Source organism: Rhinatrema bivittatum, chromosome 8, assembly GCF_901001135.1.
Source record: "Rhinatrema bivittatum chromosome 8, aRhiBiv1.1, whole genome shotgun sequence".
NCBI classification, from domain to species: Eukaryota; Metazoa; Chordata; class Amphibia; order Gymnophiona; family Rhinatrematidae; genus Rhinatrema; species Rhinatrema bivittatum.
The window spans coordinates 13,824,697-13,842,825 of NC_042622.1; the positions used below are offsets into that span (position 1 = coordinate 13,824,697).

At 48.5% G+C, this 18,129-nt stretch overlaps 1 protein-coding gene across 5 annotated transcripts in view; it reads left to right on the top strand.

The window, feature by feature from the left end:
* The window catches only part of LAMA5 (laminin subunit alpha 5), a 241,584-nt gene that overhangs the window by 186,168 nt on the left and 37,287 nt on the right, over window positions 1-18,129 (top strand). For all 5 annotated transcript variants that reach the window (XM_029611751.1, XM_029611754.1, XM_029611755.1 and 2 more), the window contains 4 exons: window positions 1,951-2,105; window positions 3,520-3,661; window positions 6,910-7,012; window positions 12,011-12,124. In XM_029611751.1, coding sequence (XP_029467611.1) covers window positions 1,951-2,105; window positions 3,520-3,661; window positions 6,910-7,012; window positions 12,011-12,124 — 514 coding nt within the window. The remainder of the gene's footprint in view (window positions 1-1,950; window positions 2,106-3,519; window positions 3,662-6,909; window positions 7,013-12,010; window positions 12,125-18,129) is intronic.

The following is an 18,129-nucleotide window of genomic DNA, read 5'->3' on the forward strand; positions in this document are numbered from 1 at the left end:
ACTAGACGACCGAACATCATCTTGTACTATGAATCTTGAACTATGAATCACTATACCCCCTCCAGCACTTAATAAGACCCTTTATCATATTGTTTACACTTCTGGTTTACTGCGTTCCTATGCCTTTTCCTTCCAACAGTATATAGCTCCAAGTTTACCAACCTTGTTAAATGTAACTTTATTCTTCCGGTTTTTTACTATTATTTACTATTTTTACTGTTTTTTGTTACTATTACCCTGTTCGATGTAAACCGGTCTGATATGGTCTTCCAACCATGAAGATCGGTATAGAAAAGCGTTAAATAAATAAATAAGCACAAGGACATGGAAGAATACCGCTTCCTCCGTCATTTGAATGTCAGTAGACGTTTGGTGCGGTATCTGGAAGTTTCAGAACTGGTCTGAAAGACGGACCACCTGTTTGACCTTCACAATGGAAGGAAGCAGGGAGAACCAGTTTCGCAGGCTACCATAGCTCGCTGGATGAAGGAGGTGGTCTTGAGTGCCTGTGTGGAGGCAGGAAAGCCATTACCGTCTCAGATTAAAGCCACTAGGGTTCGGGTGGTCTCATGGGCAGAAGTTAGGCTGCTGTTTCCCGTCGATATCTGCCGAGCGGCGACGTGGTCCTCCTTGCACACTTCCAGGTTGTATTGCCTGGACGTACAGGCCCGAGAGATGCAGCCTTTGCAAGGGCCGTGTTAACCGGACCCCGGGCAGCCTCCCGCCCCGATCGGGAGTAGCTTTTGTACCTCCCATTGATCCTGAGTCCATCTGGCTACACATTAGGAAATGGAGAAATTACTTACCTGATAATTTTATTTTCCTTAATGTAGACAGACGGACTCAGCATCCCTCCCATGGCTGCCCAAGAATGGTGCCAAGGTTTCGCCTGTGGAGTGGATATCGATTCCAAAAGATTACGGGTAAGCCATCATCCAGTCCCTAGATCGGGGTATCTATATTCTTACTGGGGTTCAGTGTTTGTGATTGGTTGAGTACACTTACGGTTATCCGTTTTTAATCAAGTTTTTAATCAGGTTTTTTCAATAGTATGTCCACAGTGACTTTTGAAGAGAATACTGAAGGGCTGAGGTCACTGCAGGGGAGTATCTAGGGTGACGTCAGCATTGAAATCTGACTCCGTCTCCATCTGCTGGCAGGGGAGCATAACCCATTGTTCCCGAGCCCATCTGTCTAAACTAAGGAAAACGAAATTATCAGGTAAGTAATTTCCTCATTGCATATATTAGTTTTGATGTGTGCATACTATTCATGATATATGGATGCTAACTGTGATTTATACAGCACGTGTTAATTGTGATTTACACGTGTTGTGATTTACATATGTTAATTGTGATTTACGCTTGTTAATGTGATTTGCACATGTCATTAATTGCGATGTAGGCATACTAATTGTTATTTATGTATATTGTGATTTATGTGTGTTTATGTGATTTACCCATGTTATTTGACCATCTGAAATTTGCCATCCCTCAATGCGTCTAAAAATCCACACTTTGTTGCACAGTGCACGCTCCTTCTGGCACGACGTAGGGGATGTAGTCCCGGGATCAGGTTTTGGGCAGGATAAGAAGGTAGAGTGTACACACTGTATTGTCAGGTCTATCCACTCTATTTTCTTTGAAAATCTACTCATGCAAAAAGCAGGTGCAAAAGGGCAGTTTCCAAAGTGAAAGCCCACGTGAACTTTCTCACTGAAACTTTGTGTAAAACTTCTCTGAGGGTTTGTCTGCAGAATCTCAGTGAAGCACAAGCAGTGTGGGGATTTCGGTTCTGTTTTGTGGATTCTGCTTTCGGGGGAGCGGGTGCAGGAACAAACAAATGCCCTCAGCACGCGATCAAGGATTGAGAGCTGCTGTTTGTAGCATGGTTTGCTGACATGGGCTGAGAGCGCCGCAGATTAACGCAAGTCTGCATTCCCTGCTGCAGATGTACGAGAAGCTGGCGGCCAGTCTGGACGGGGCCCGGAGTCCTCTGCTGGAGAAAGTGAAGAAGTTTTCCCCTGCAAGCAGTAAGATCCCCATCGTGGAGGAGGCAGAGGAGCATGTGCGGCTTCTGAATCAAGTTGCCCTTAACCTGTCCAGGTGAGGCACCCATTAGTGCATTTGCAGAGGCTCTCAAGTAGCAGTTAACAGTGCCGGAAGTGGATACTGCAGCCCATGTCCTTCTCCTGTCAGCCCTCACTGCCTGAGAAATGATGAGACTGCAGCAGCCCAGAGACGGAAGTGCATGGAGCTGATAAAACTGAAGACACTGCCACGGTAGCTAGAAAGAGTGGAACTGTGTTCAGAATGATCATTTTTTATTTACTGAGGTTTGTGTTTTTTAAACCCCTGTGTCCAGCTTCTACTACTAGAGACTCCAGTTGCAGACTGTTTCCATATCTTACCACCCTTAAAAGATTTTAAAAAGGTTTTGTGCATGAAATATGCATATACGCTTGTGGGTAGGTGTACACATGTTAGAACGTGTGTACTTGTGGTGTCACACTTAAATGTTAATGGGGAAAAAGAGGACAGTTTAGTGGCATTCAGGACAGGAATTCGGAAGAATGCACACAATGGAGAAAGTACTTACCTGATAATTTCATTTTCCTTAGTGTAGACAGATGGACTCAGGACCAATGGGTTATGCTTCCTTGCCAGCAGATGGAGGCGGAGTCAGGTTGCAAAGATGATGTCACAGTTTATAATACCCCTGCAGTGGCCTCAGTTCTCCAGTATTCTCCGTCTCCAGCAGATGGCGGACATACCTCTCCCTATGGGGATTGTTGTACTTGTGTCTCTGGAGGTCATATCAGCAATTTCTGGGTTATGCTTGGTTCAAGGTTGAATTAACAGCCCAATGCCCAAATTTTCAAACGCCGGCATGCGCAAATCCCGACAGATACGTGCGTTGCAGGGCCAAGTGCATTTTAAAAACGGCCTGGCCACGCGCATATCTGCCAGTACGTTCAGAAGTGCCGGCAAATCAAAAAGGGGCTGGACGGGGGCCGGCCAGGACAGTGCCATTTGACACTGTCCCAGGGAAGCATGCTCCGGCAGCCGGCCAGCTCGTGGAAGCTACTTCTGCTCCAAAGGAACAGTAAGTAAGCAAACAAAAAAATTGGGGATAGATAGGATTAGTTTAGGGGTCAGGAGGAGAGGGAAAAAGGGAGGTAGGGTATGTAGGGGTATAGGAAAAGCCCAATTGCGTCACTGCACGTACTTTACAAAATTCCCCCCTGCACACGCAAGTCGTGATCTGCCTGCACATGTGCATACTGATATTAAAATCAGGCACGCATATGCACAGGAATCATATATTATAACATGTGCTCGCCGACACACGCATGTTATAAAATAGCCATGTCCATGTGCGCGCGCCGGGAACTGCACGCACACGGACGCACGCGCGCGGGTTGTAAAATTGTGTTGGCATCTTCTTGAACGTGAGAGGCAGTTTTCCATTCGTGTTCCCCAGACCTAACGGACATTTCTGTCTCCTCTTCCCATTCAGCATCATCCGTGACACGAATCAGGATGGGCTCATCCAGAGAGCAATAAATGCCTCCAATGCCTATGCCAGTATCATTGACGCCGTGAAAAATGCAGAGAAGGCAGCGAATGGTGCAGACCAGGGGGCTAAGGCTGCCTTGACGGTAAGTTGGATTCCCAAGTGTCAGCTTGGGCAAGAGTCTCAGAGCTGATGGAAAAGCCGAGTACCGGCAGGAGCATGAAATGACCTTTAGAGGGTAGAGAGCCCCTGACAGAGAAAAGAAGAGGTGCAGAAATCACAGACCAGGCCCGGGAAGACGAGGATTGTATGAGCTCAGCGAGGTGAAGGCCTGTATGTTGTCCCAGCTAGGTTCTGCATCGTGTTAGCAAAGGTGGACCCTCTTTTTGTAAAGTCTGCTGATGCATCAAACCACTCAGAAGATTTGCTGATGTTCACAGAACCCCCCAAGTCACAGCTGCGTGTGAATTTAGAAGCCGTTTTGAAAATTAAGAGCATGCACGTAAATACTGATCCAGTCCACCTCCACCCAACGAAATGCACAGAAGTGCACAGAAAATCGAGTTCCACCTGGACTTTCATGGGCAGACCTGCCGGGATTATCTTTAAAGAGGCCTTTACATGCACAGAACCTGGCTTTGCGCACGCATCTTTGAAATTACTTCCAAATGGTCTTGTGCAGAGGTTCCCAAATCTGTCCTGGGGAACTCCCATGTGCAAATGTATCTCCTGCATATGCACTGCAGATATCCTGAAAACCCGACCCAGACAGGATTCGGAGGCTCTGGAGGAGGTTTGCATCTCTCTGCATTGCTCACCAGTTCCTCCCCCTAGAATCTGCCTGAGGGTTTCAGTTAGAGGACATCGTTATTAGCGCTGGATTAATGTACAGTCAGGCAAACACTGCCAGAATAGTACATATTGTGTCTCTGGCACCAGTTGCAAGAGAACAGAATTGGCACATTTGGGGGTAATTTTCTGCAGCCTGCAGAGGGCTAAAATTTGGGTACTTAAAGCACACACAGACTTTAGCCTGAACTTTCAAAGCAGATTGGTACATATAAATATGCTTTGAAAATTGGGTACACATAGAGCTCACTGCTGCATTCATGCATGCATTCACACTCCTTCATTAGAACATAAGAACCTGCCATACTGGGTCAGACCAAGGGTCCATCAAGCCCAGCATCCTGTTTCCAACAGTGGCCAATCCAGGCCATAAGAACCTGGCAAGTACCCAAACACTATGAAGATCCCATGTTACCATTGCTAATGGCAGTGGCTATTCTCTAAGTGAACTTAATAGCAGGTAATGGACTTCTCCTCCAAGAATTTATCCAATCCTTTTTTAAACACAGCTACACTAACTGCACTAACCACATCCTCTGGCAACAAATTCCAGAGTTTAATTGTGCGTTGAGTAAAAAAGAACTTTCTCCGATTAGTTTTAAATGTGCCACATGCTAACTTCATGGAGTGCCCCCTAGTCTTTCTACTATCCGAAAGAGTAAATAACCGATTCACATCTACCCGTTCTAGACCTCTCATGATTTTAAACACCTCTATCATATCCCCCCTCAGCCGTCTCTTCTCCAAGCTGATCAGCCCTAACCTCTTTAGTCTTTTCTCAAAGGGGAGTTGTTCCATTCCCCTTATCATTTTGGTAGCCCTTCTCTGTACCTTCTCCATCGCAATTATATCTTTTTTGAGATGTGGCGATTAGCAGGTGTGAATGTATGATTTTTGGCAGTATGTATGCAACATACTGCCAAAAATTAAGAGTGCATTTGAATGCTGTCCCTCCACCCTTCCTCACTGTTGGAGACAGGATGCTGGGCTGACCCAGTATGGCATTTCTTATGTTCTCATCTTATGTGCAGAATTGCTTGTGTCCCTACTTTTACACGCACAAACCTCCCCCCAGCAACATTCAAAAGCTCATTTAGCTGCATAAAATCAGACCCTTTAGCTTTGTAATGGAAACTTACAGCCTTTGCCTTTTTTTAGCAATTTTTGTTTTAAACTTTACAGAAAATTAAACACACACACACACAGTGTGCATTCCCAACATCAGCTTCGATTATCAGTCCATACCATCCCCAGCACTGCTGTGCCAATGTTTAAATCTGCTTTGTAGCCTAATGGAAGATGCGGTCATCATTTAGAGAGAAATAAATAAATAAAGGGTTGGCCATTGTTGCCCACACGAGCTGACCAGCTGCAGTGGTTTCTCTTAGGAGACTGTCCCCTGGTGATCCTGCTGCCCCCTGCATTCTCCCAATCATCCAGATCTTCTTAATACCCTGGGGCCCTCTCCTGTCAAAAGGTCCTCCAGTGGGAGGCGATAATTCTGGGAGAATATGATACTACACGCACACTGCCTCCCCCTGCCACCTCACCTTCCCAAACCCCTTAATCGATCCTTAAATCCAGGTGACTTCAGCTGACTGCTCTTCCAGCCATCTTCCCTGCTCCTTGTATGCTCCCCACCCCTTAGACCTGATAGAGAACGTCCACTGTTGCCCATCAGCTCCCCAGTGTGACCAGATATTCCCCAACTCGCCCTCTCCTCCCTGCCCATTCACTCGGCAGTAAATGGAATTTTATTATTCCCTGTACGTACCCGGATCAGTCCAGACCATGGGTTATGCCTCCCTTCCAGCAGGTGGAGACAGAGAAAAACTTGAAAGGCACCCTCACTTAACCTGGTGTGCCTCCTGCATCCCTTCAGTATTTCTCTGTCTCCAGCAGATGGAAGTCGTGCAAACCCTGCAGTCTTGCCCTGTTTCTGGAGTTTAGACTATCCCTTAAAATTAACCAAAAGTGAACTAGCTATAAGATGTGAATCAAGCAAGTTTAAAAAAAAAACCAAAAAAGAAGAGGAAGAAGTTCTTCTGTAGAGGGAAGTTTTCTCAATCTCCCAGAGGGTTGTTAGATCCTGCGGGGTCATCCTCTCTGGTAGCAGGTTATGTGATGCAACTCCTACCCAACATTGGCACAGTGATTATATGGAATTTTATTATTGCTGTTTTGTTATTTTTTTATGCTTTATGTCATTTTAATTATGTATGTTATTTTAACCTGTAAATCGTTTTGACCGACAAAAGTTGTAAAAGCGGCACATAAACACTTTTAAATAAATAAGTAAGCAAAAGAAATAGAGGGTGCACTGTTTTGCCCTTCTCCCAATGAACACGCTCTCCCTCTGCTAGTGCGTATAATCAGAGGCCGTAATAATCACTGTGCCAACATTGGGTAGGAGTTGCATCACAGCGGGCTGCTCCTTTGCCCCTGAACGTTTCCACCACCGTGCACACTCTTTTTGGGAAGAGTTTTCATTCCGGTAGGGAGATTCTGGGAATTAGCTTGAAGGTCTGCCGTCTTCTGTTCCAGGACATTTTGTCTGACGACCTTGCCAAGAAAGCTAAAGACCTGAGGAAGAAAGGCTCTGCCCTTGTCGAAACCACAGAAGAGGATGAAAGGAAATTAACTGCAGGTAAGAGCACAAACGATTTGACGTGCGAGATGCAGAGTTTTTTAATCTTTGTGTCGGAGCTGAACGATGCACGCACGAAAATAAGAGGCTCAGTGTTTCAGCCCAGCCTCCAGGAGATTAGCCAAGATAGCACTACCAAAAGCAATGCCTTCTAAATAACAGCAGTCGTTGTGAAGCCAGCTGCTTTCTCAATAGGACACGCACTGCTGGTGAACTGCTGTCTGTTTATAAGGAGGGCTATTGCGCTTGGTAGTAGAGGGAGTTTGTGTTGCTGTTATCGAGATAACACCAGAATATCTTTTTTTGTATGGTGAGTTGTACGGGGAATGTTCTAGTTCTGCTTTATACCCATTACTGAGGGTCTGGGTGGGGGTTAGCCTTGTGACCGTCATGTGTTCAGTGCGTCTCGCATGTGAGGACCATCTATCGGGCCTGTCCCCACAGAAAAAAGGTTGAGAACCACTGCATTAGAAGTTACCTGTGATGCTCAAAATCTGGGCATTATTACTGATTCTAAATTAACATTCGAGCCGCAGATTAAATCTGTCATGAGGAAGGCGTTTTTTAAGTTAAAGACATTAATGCCATTAAAATCATATTTGACACCAGGTCTTTTTAGATCAGTTTTAGTCAATTTTATTTGGTGAAATTGACTACTGCAGTAGTATACACATAGGATTGCCCAAGAGATATCTGCGTGCTTTGCAGCTTTTACAGCACGCAGCCACAAGGATTCTGACCAATAAAGGTTGTATGGATCCAGAGCTGTAGCCGATGAGGCCTCATCCATAGGCGCCATCGCGTGAAAACTGTTGGCCGCTGGTCCCCTCCCCTCCACTCTGGCAGTAAAGAGCAGTGCGGAGCCTCGAAAACAATCGATCTCCTCTTCCCTCCTCCCGCCGGGTCAGTGAAGAGCAGCGCGGCCCAAACTCCCTACCCCTCTATCCCCTGCCCCGGCAATGAGGAGTAGCATTGGACCAAGGAAGATGCGTGCTGGAACATAAACCGCCTGGAAACCCGGGCAGTCAGATTAGCGTGTCTACAGTTCAGCCCCAGGCTATAGGGTCAGGCAGTCTGCATGATGTCAGACAACGCAACAACAGTAGCCTACTTCAGCCATCAGGGAGGATCCAAGAGCCAGCAAGTGTCCCTGGAGATAGACCCCCTTATGAAATGGGTGGAATTGAACCTACGGATGATCTCGGCCTCCCACATCGCAGGAAAAGACAACGTCAGAGCAGACTTTCTAAGCTGAGAGACTCTGGTTCCAGGAGAATGGATGTTGTCGAAAAGAGCCATTCAGATGGGGCCAGCCTCATCTCACAATAGGACGATCTCCCGATTTTTCAGTCATAGAAGAGATCAGTGATCCCTGGGAATCAACGCCCTTGTTCAGGCCTGGCCAGAGGAGGATCTGCTGTACGCCTTCCCTCCGTGGCCACTGCTGGGCAAGGTCATTTGCAAGATCGAGCACCACAGAGGATTAATCCTTCTAGTGGCTGCAGACTGGCCCAGACACCTGTGGTATACAGACAGTGGAGGCTTCTGGTGAAGACCCCCCTAGGCCTTCCTCCACACAGGGACCTGCTGCAACAAGGCCCGAACTTTCACAAGGACCCGACTCAATTTGTCTTATGGTCTGGCCCTTGAGAGGGCTCGCCTGATGAAGTGTGATTATTCGGCGGCAGTAATTTCCACCTTGCTCTGCTCATGGAAGTTCTCGATGTTCTTTTTGTATGTGCGGATCTGTAGAATATTTGAGGCCTGGTGCGAGGAACGCGAGGTTGCCCCTCAGACGACCAAAATCCCTATGGTTCTGGAATTTTTACAGGATGGCTTGAATAATCGGTTGTCCCTTAACTCCTTGAAGATCCAGGTAGCGGCTCTCTCCTGTTTCAAAGGCGAGGTGAATGGAACCGCCTGTCGGCGCATCCAGACTTGGCCCGTTTCCTAAAAGGGGTTAAACACCTTCGACCACCCTTATGGTAGCCGGTTCCTCTGTGGAATCTTAATCTAGTATTGGACTTTTTAGCAGGGCCTTCCTTTCAACCACAGTGTGGTCTATCCCTGCACCTGCTAAAATTGAAGACTGTGTTGTTGGTGGAAATATGCACAGCTCGTCACATCTCTGAACTACAGGCATTGTCATGTCGGGAACCATTCCTCTGGATAACTCCAGGAGCGTTACAGCTTCGCACCATTCCTTCCTTCTTGCCTAACGTAGTCTCAGAATTTCACTTGAATTAGTCCATTTCCTTACCATCTCTAGATGGACTCAAGGACACGGAAGACTACCACCTCCTCTGCCTTTTAAACGTCAGTAGGCTTTTAGTGTGGTATCTGGAAATCTCTGAGCCGGTGCACAAGACGGACTGCTTGTTTGTTCTTCAAGGTGGAAGAAAACAAGGCGAGGCAGCTTCGCGAGCTACCATAGCTCGCTGGATCAAGGAGGTGATCACGGGAGCTAAAGTAGAAGTAGGGAAGCCATTACCCTTTCAGGTTAAAACTCATCCACTAGTGCCCAAGCAGTATCCTGTGCTGAAGCTAAGCTACTGTCTCTCATCGACATCTGCCGAGCGGCGACGTGGTCCTCCTTGCACACCTTCTGCAGGTTCTATCACCTGGATGTTCGGGCCCGAGAGGACACAGCCTTTGCAAGGGCGGTGCTAACCAGACCGCAGGCAGGCTCCTGCCCCATTCGGGAGTAGCTTTTGTACATCCCATTGGTCCTGAGTCCATCTGGCTACATGCTAGGAAATGGGGAAATTACTTACCTGATAATTTCATTTTCCTTAGTGTAGACAGATGGACTCAGCATCCCATCCACGGCTGCCCAAGAACGGTGCCAGGGAATCACCCATGAGGTGAATCTCAATTCCAAGAGGTTATGGGTAAGCCGTCACCCAGTCAGAGCATCTATAATCTTGCTGGGATTCAGCGCTTATGTTTGGTTGAGTACAGTTACGGTTATCCGTTTTTAATCAAGCTTTAATCTAGTTTATCAATAGTATGTCCACAATGGCTTTTGAAGAGAATATGGGAGGGCTGAGGTCACTGCAGGAGTGTATCTAAGTTGATGTCAGCTTTGAAACTGACTCCTTCTTCATCTGCTAGCAGGGGAGCACATAACCCATTGGTCCTGAGTCCATCTGTCTACACTAAGGAAAACAAAATTATCAGGTAAGTAATTTCTCCATTGTGTGACTGGGAGTGGATTGGGGTCCCATAACTGCAGGGTTCTGAAATAAGCCCTCGTGCATAGCCCTCAGCCCAGGACTGACACTGCTATGACAAGATTAAAGAAAATTGAGGGGAAAAAAAGATCCCAGGGAGCTGTGAGTGAAGGCTCCTGGCGCCAGGATCTCTCTACTGGTTCTGATTGAGCTGGAAGGCCAAAGGAGCCGGACAAAACTATTGGGTGTAAATAAAACTCAAAGCCCCCTCCATTTAACAGTCTGTCAGCTCGTGGTGTCGTGTGTTGTGCTCAGAATGAGGGTGCATTTTTTTCACTTGGCCATAGGTGCTGCATGGCTTGGCTACGGCTCTGTATGGATCACATCACTCCTGAACTTAAGAACTTGCATTGTCTGCCATTGAGTTGGCATGGGCAGTTCAAGATTTCAGTGATTTTTTTTTTAAGTTACTAAATGTAGAAAATCCCTGTGGCCTGTCTAAGAAAATCTCTCGCTATCTACCTAATAGAAATCTGCGGTTGATGGTTCCAGCAGTGCGTTCATGTAAATTGCAAGCTACTGGATCAAAGGCTTTTACTAGTTGGAATGCCCCATGCATTCCAAGTGCTTACCCCCTTGTTTACAGATAAACAGACTCTGGGTACTCGGTCAGGTTAGAAGCATTTATTGGTATGCAAAGTAAGACAGAGTATCGGGAAGGGCCTGACAGTCACTATCGGAACTCCTTCAGTTCTCTGCCTGCACATTAGCTGCTTTTAGAGAACATTTCTCTCTGTTTACCAGCTTCCTCTTATCTCAGCTTCATGACTGTTGGTTCTGTTTCTTTTCATCCTAGCCCACAATTGCTCCGATATTAGTGTCTTTTCTGTTCCCACAGGCAGTTATCGATCTCCTGTCTGAGTTTGAGTTTTACCACGGCGCCAGTGGTTTCCATAAGTCTTGTTTGTCTGGTTGTAAGGATCTCCCCGCTGGCAATGCTTCTTTTTCTGATATGGATCATGGGCATCACTTCTGCAGTTCTGGGCGTACACGTTGTGTCTGCTAGAGCTGTCTCTCGCTTGTCCCTTGCCCTTCGAGTACTATCTGACATCAAGTTGTACAGGAAACAGGTCAAGGCATTCTCTTTTACTATTGCTTTTAATGAATAATCTGGGTACTGTTTAGAATATTTTTACGTAGTGATTGTATTGTTGCATTGTATGTATTATAAATATAAAATGTGTTACCCACACCGAACGCTGCATGGAGGAGGCGGGTTAGAAGCGCTGCTAAATAAATATGCAGGGTTGCAGTTTTCAGGCACCGATTTAAGGGTATAAGTCACAAGCTACCAGCCTGAAAGGCTCTAGAAATTCCCGCAGGGGGGAAGATAGCATGCACTGGTACTTGCTCTAGAGAAAATTCACCCACGCCAAAAGCAGGTGCGAAGGTTTGTGGCTGGTAAAAAGTATCCACAGGACTGTCCCAAAGCAGAGAGTGTCCTAGCACATGAGGAGTACCCTTAGGGCCATCCACTCTGCCCAGCTTACCTCCTGGCGTGATATGATATCCCCGAGCCCCTTTCACTTCTTTACAATTGAGGGCCCCTCTGTGCTTATCCCAGGCTTCCCTCTTCCTCTTTTTCCGTCCGCTGCTGAAGGAAGGATTCAGCCTCCCTGTGGGAGGTAAGAAGAAGTGATTCTGGGATTGCAGCGGTGTGCAGGTGACCGTAATCAAAAGGTCGAGCCAGCCTTTCACTGCAGATCAAGTTCTCTTACTGGGAAATCCTCTTATAATGCCCTCCGTGCCTCTGTTTCTCCCACAGTGGTTAAAGAGACACTGAAAACCACCAAGGACAGATTGACGGATGCTAAAATGAAAAAGGAGCGTCTCCTTCAGGACCTGCGCGCTGTACAGGACAAGCTAAATGCAGAGAGAAGTAAGTCCAGAGTTACAGAGGCGAGGGCCACGCGCATTGCTTGGGTCAGTGTCTGGCAGGCGCTGTGCGCTTTGAAATTATCTCTATCGGCCTGAGTGCTAAGACAAAGAACGTGGCTGTAAGGTCCCTTTCCCGTACCACAGCTTGCACCCTTCCTGTGAACTCAGGAAGCTTGACTGGCCTTTTTTCTCAGGCAGGGTGTGGCAGCGAGGGATTTGGACAGCGGTCTCAGGTTTCCCAGCCTTCATCCTCACAATTGGGCCAATTCAGTATGGTGCGCTCAGGCCGAGCGCACCGTTAGCCTCCATTTGAACGCGCCTTTTCGACGTGCTATTATTACCCCTTATACTGTATAAGGGGTAATAGCGCGAGGAAAATGTGTGCCCAACCCCCCCCCCCCCCCCCCCGAAACTAATAGCGCCCGCATCATGCAAATGCATGTTGATGAGCCTATTAGTTATTCCCGCGCCATACAGAAAGTAAAATGTGCAGCCAAGCCACACATTTTACTCTCAGAAATTAACTCCTGTCAAAGGCCGGCGTTAATTTCTGCCGGCACCGGGAAAGTGTACAGAAAAGCAGAAAAAACTGCTTTCCCTGTACGTCCCAGGATCAGTCCAGACCGCTGGGTTATGCCTCCAGCAGATGGAGTCAGAGAAAAGCTGTTTTCCCTGTACGTCCCAGGATCAGTCCAGACCGCTGGGTTATGCCTCCAGCAGATGGAGTCAGAGAAAAGCTGCTTTCCCTGTACGTCCCAGGATCAGTCCAGACAGCTGGGTTATGCCTCCAGCAGATGGAGTCAGAGAAAAGCTGAAAAGCACCCCCAGATAACCCAGTGTGCCACCTGCGATCCTTCAGTATTTCTCTGACTCCAGCAGATGAAGGATGGCATAACCTGCAGTCCTGATCCTTTGCAAAATTCTTTATTTGATTGATTATTAAGTGAAGGGGGTATCCTAACCTTAGTACCTTTGACTAGATCAACTTGTAGTAAGTAGTGTAAAAAAAAAAAGGGAAGACTGAGATCATTTTGTAATTGCAGGCAAGGCTGGGCTCCTGCCCTTGGCCTTAATACCTGGAGAATATTGACAGAGCCTGGTGAGTTGGGGGATTTACCAGTGGGCTGGTTCCTCCCCCCCCCCCCATACAGTGCCAGAGACGTCTTAATTCCTCTGGTGGGAGCTACAAATTGCATATTAAGCCCAGGGACGTACATTCCCCTGGTTGAGTAGCTCTGAAAAAGAAAAAATAAATACATAAATAAAAGACAAAGGATAAGCCTTTTAAACAGAGTGAGCCTGCTGAAATCCCCCGGGGCTCCGGAGGGGGTGAATTGCTTCACTCAGCTGATTTTCGACTTACAGCTTAGATTGCCATGCCGCGAGGATCGCGATGTGCAGCGTGTGGAGAACCGGCAGTGCGACTCTCTCGCGAAGGCCTCTGCTCCCGCTGTATCCCCGGGGGTGAGGGGCCTTCGCTGCTGCTGATTGCAGGGAAAAGATCAGCGTTGCTGCGATCGCGTGGCTTAGGCCGCAGTCAGACAGTTCACAACGAGAGGCCTGCCCTGTCCCCGACAAGCATGGGAACGGCGGCCATTTTGCCCGATTCAGGCCCCGATGCTGCGCAGGGCTCAGATGCACGGGGAAGGGGATTTCCTGCCGATTTCTCCACCTACGTTAAGCCCCCAAAGGCCTCATGAATTGGGACATGATTCTTCTCCTCCTCCTGCCGTGCCTTCGGAGGGGGGGGGCCCTTAAAGAGACAGCACCCATTTTTTTCTCAGTTTATTTTACTGCTTCACAAAGCTTATATGGAGGCTGAGGCAGACTTGGATGGGCAATATTCTCCTCCTGCTAAGATCCCCAGGCCTGCGGAGGATCAAGGGGCTACTAGGACCAGGCCTTCCCATCCTGCTCCTGACGTTGAGCTATCGGTGCCTTCCACTCCTCCGGGGTCCGTGCTTCTGGACCCCTCCCCGGTGGATATGAGCGATGATGTTGACAATGCCACTCCTTTGAAGGGGGATGATCCACGGGTGCTCCGTAAGGAGGAGCTAGACCCTTTGATTCCTCATGTGCTACAGGAACTAGATGTTCAGGCTCCGCAGCCGGTGACGGATCCTTCTTCAGGGGATCCTGTTTTGTCGGGCCTGCGGGTCCCTCCTAGAACTCTTCCTTTCCACCCGATGCTTTTACAGCTTATGACCCGGGAATGGGATGCGCCTGAAGCCACCCTAAGGGTTAATAGGGCCATGGAAAAACTTTACCCACTGCCAGACGAGTGATTGGATCTTCTCAAGATCCCTAAGGTGGACGCGGCCATGTCGGCCTTCGCCAAGCGCACCACGGTTCCGGTAATGGGAGGAGCAGCTCTCAAGGACCTTCAGGATAGAAAGCTGGAGGTTCTACTCAAGCGGATATTTGAAGTATCGGCTCTCGGAGTTAGGGCGGCCATCTGTAGCAGTCTCATGCAGAGAGCTACGCTTAGATGGGTTCAGCAATTACTCACAACTCAAGAGCTCCCTCCGGCGGAGGCAGAACAGGCCGACTGCAAGGAAGCGGCGGTTGCTTATACAGCGGACGCTTTTTGTGCGATCTTCTTCGTACTTCTGCATGCACAATGTCCTCGGCAGTTTCGGCAAGGAGGCTTCTTTGGCTGCACAATTGGTCAGCTGATGTCTCTTCTAAGTCTCAGCTGGGCGTCTTTCCATTTAGAGGAAAGCTATTATTTTGAGATGATCTGGAACAACTGGGGACAATAAGGTTTACAAGCTCCCAGAGGACAAGCCCAGGCTGTCTCGCCCTTTTGGTGCGACCCGGGGTCGTTTTCAGGGTCAGTGCCATTTTCGTATGGGTAGGGGCTCGTCTTTTGCCCCTCGGCAGTCGTCGGCAAGGTCTCAGACTTGGGCTCATTCCTTTTGTGGTAGACGGCCTCGGCACGACGGATCCTCCCAAGGATTTTTCTCCAACAAGGCTTCCCAATGAAGGTGCCCCGGCCCATTCCTCCATTCCTGAGATCGGGGGTCGTTTCTCCCTGTTTTGCGAGGAATGGGTCAAGATTACTTCGGACCAATGGGTTCTAGATATCATAGAACACGGTTGTGCTTTGGATTTTGCTCGCCCACTTCGGGTTCTGTTCCTGGTGTCTCCTTGCGGGTCTCAGGCAAAGCAACAGGTCATATTCCAAACCCTGTCTCGGCTCAAGGCTCTGGGAGTGGTTGTCCCGGTGCCACCGAACAAATGTCGGACTAGCAGGTACTCCATTTATTTCGTAGTCCCCTAGAAGGAGGGCTCCTTCCAGCCGATATTGGACTTTGAAAAGGTCAACAGAGCACTACGGGTCCCTCGTTTCGAATGGAGACGTTGAGGTCCGTCATTGAGGCTGTCCACAAAGGCGAATGTTTGGCTTCTTTGATCTGATGGAGGCTTACCTTCACATAGGAATCCAAGAGCATCATCGAAGGTTTCTGCGGTTCATGGTCTTGGGCGAGCATTACCAGTTTTGTGTGCTGCCGTTCGGTTTAGCAACGGCTTCCCGTGTCTTCACCAAGGTGATGGTGGTAGTGGCAGCGTGTCTGCGGCGGGAGGGGATCTTAATTCATCCCTATCTGGACAACTGGCTCATTCGGGCGAAATCAGAAGAGCTCTGCAAGGTGGTGGTGCAGTCTGTTTTGCATCGCCTCTATTTGCTCGGATGGGTTGTCAATTTCTTCAAGAGTCAATTGGTACCGTCCCAGGTGTTGGAATTTCTGGGAGCACGGTTCGATACGTCTGTGGGCAAGGTTTTCCTGCCTCGGGAGAGGATGGGCAAACTAATGTCTCAGGTTCGACGTCTTTTGACCCTTCCGTTGCCCAAGGTATGGGACTACAGTTTTTTAAGTTCTTGTTTCTATGGCAACTACTCTGGAGTTGGTTCCCTGGGCGTTTGCTCATATGAGGGTGTTGCTTTCCTGTTGGGACCCAAGTCCGAGGAGTTCCACTTGCCCTTGCCCCTTCTGGATCCAGACAGGGCCAGTCTAGAATGGTGGTTGATCCCTGATCACTTATAGCAGGGAATGGATCTAGAGAATCCACGGTGGATGATCGTGACAACGGATGCCAGCCTTTCCGGTTGGAGGGCAGTCTGTCAGTCACAATCAGCACAAGATCAATGGACAGCGCAGGAGTCCAAGTGGTCCATAAATCGGTTGGAGACAAGGGTGGTTCGTCTAGCATTGCGTCGTTTTCTCCGCTAATCCAGCATCATTCAGTAAGGATCCTATCCGACAATGCGACAACCGTGGCTTGCATAAATCATCAAGGGGGAACAAAGAGTCGGCCGGTGGCTGCAGAGGCGGACAAGTTGATGGTCTGGGCGGAACGCAATCTGCTCCAGTTGGCGGCGTCACTCATAGCCGGAGTGGACAACGTCCAGGCAGACTTTCTCAGTCGACAAAGGCTAGATCCCGGCGAATGGGAACTGTCCAAGGAGGCGATGCGGCTCTTGACTCACCGATGGGGAGTCTCCCGGCTGGATTTGATGGCGACTCGGCTGAACGCGAAAGTGGCTCATTTCTTCAGTCGCAGAAGGGAGCATGGGTTGGAAGGGGTGGATGCCCTAGTCCTTCTGTGGTCTCACGACACACTCCTTTATGTGTTTCCTCCTTGGCCACTGGTGGGGAAGTCTTAAGGTGAATAGAGTCCCACCGGGGGCCGGTTATTCTCGTAGCTCCGGAGTGGCCGCGGAGGCCGTGGTACACAGACCTAATCAACTTGGCGGTAGATGGTCCCTTGTGTCTCAGTCACCTACCGAATTTACTCCGACAGGGTCCAATATTTTTCGATCAGGCGGCTCGCATTTGTCTAGCGGCTTGGCTTATGAGAGGAGACAGTTGAGAAAGAAGGGCTATCTGGATGTGGTGATTACCACTCTACTATGCACATGAAAGACCTCTACTTCTCTCACCTACGTTCGGGTGTGGAAGGTTTTCGATTCCTGGTGCAGTGGGTTGAAGGTGTCCCCGTGCCAGGCCACTATTGTGCACATTCTCACATTCTTGCAGGAAGGCTTAAAGAGAGGACTGGCATATAGCTCGCTTCAGGTTCAGGTAGCGGCGTTAGGCTGTTTAAGAGGTAAGGTTGATGGTACATCCATTGCAGGACATCCAGATGTGGCACGTTTTTTGAAGGGAGCCAAACATTTACACCCGCAGGTGCGTGCAGTGTGTCCTTCGTGGAGTTTGAATTTGGTTCTCTGTGGGCTCTGCGGTCCTTTCTTTGAGCCTATCAAGAGGGCTATATTGAAAGATTTAACACTCAAGGCGGTGTTCCTCGTGGCTATCTGTTCGGCCTGTCGAATATCGGAGATTCAAACGTTGTCCTGTAGAGAACCATTCTTGCGAATCTCGGACTCTGGGGTTTCGCTTTGGACTGTGCGTTCTTTTCTGCCGAAGGTTGTATCAGCATTTCATGTAAATCAGTCAGTTGAGTTACCAGCTTTTCCAGATTTGGATAGGAATTATCCTCAGGCTCAGGATTTGAGGAGACTGGACGTCTGCAGGATACTTCTGCGGTACTTGGAAGTGACTAATGCTTTTCGATTGTCAGATCATCTTTTTGTCTTATGGAGCGGTCCTAAGAAAGGGTGTAAGGCTTCAAAGACTACTAATGCCCAATGGTTGAAGGACACTATTGCTTCAGCATACATATGACACGGGCGGCAAGTGCCAGATGGTCTTAAGTCTCATTCACTCAGATCTCAAGTGGCATCTTGGGCAGAGAGCCAATGAGTTTCGCCACAAGAGATTTGCAGGGCAGCTACTTGGAAATCTTTGCACACATTTGCTAAGCATTACCGTTTGGACGTCTGGGCTCCAGATGTTGATTCTTTTGGCAGCAGTGTGCTTCGAGCGGGACTCTCCGGGTCCCACCCCATTTAGGGCAGCTTGGGTACATCCCAGCGGTCTGGACTGATCCTGGTACGTACAGGGAAAGGAAAATTGGTTCTTAACCTGCTAATTTTCGTTC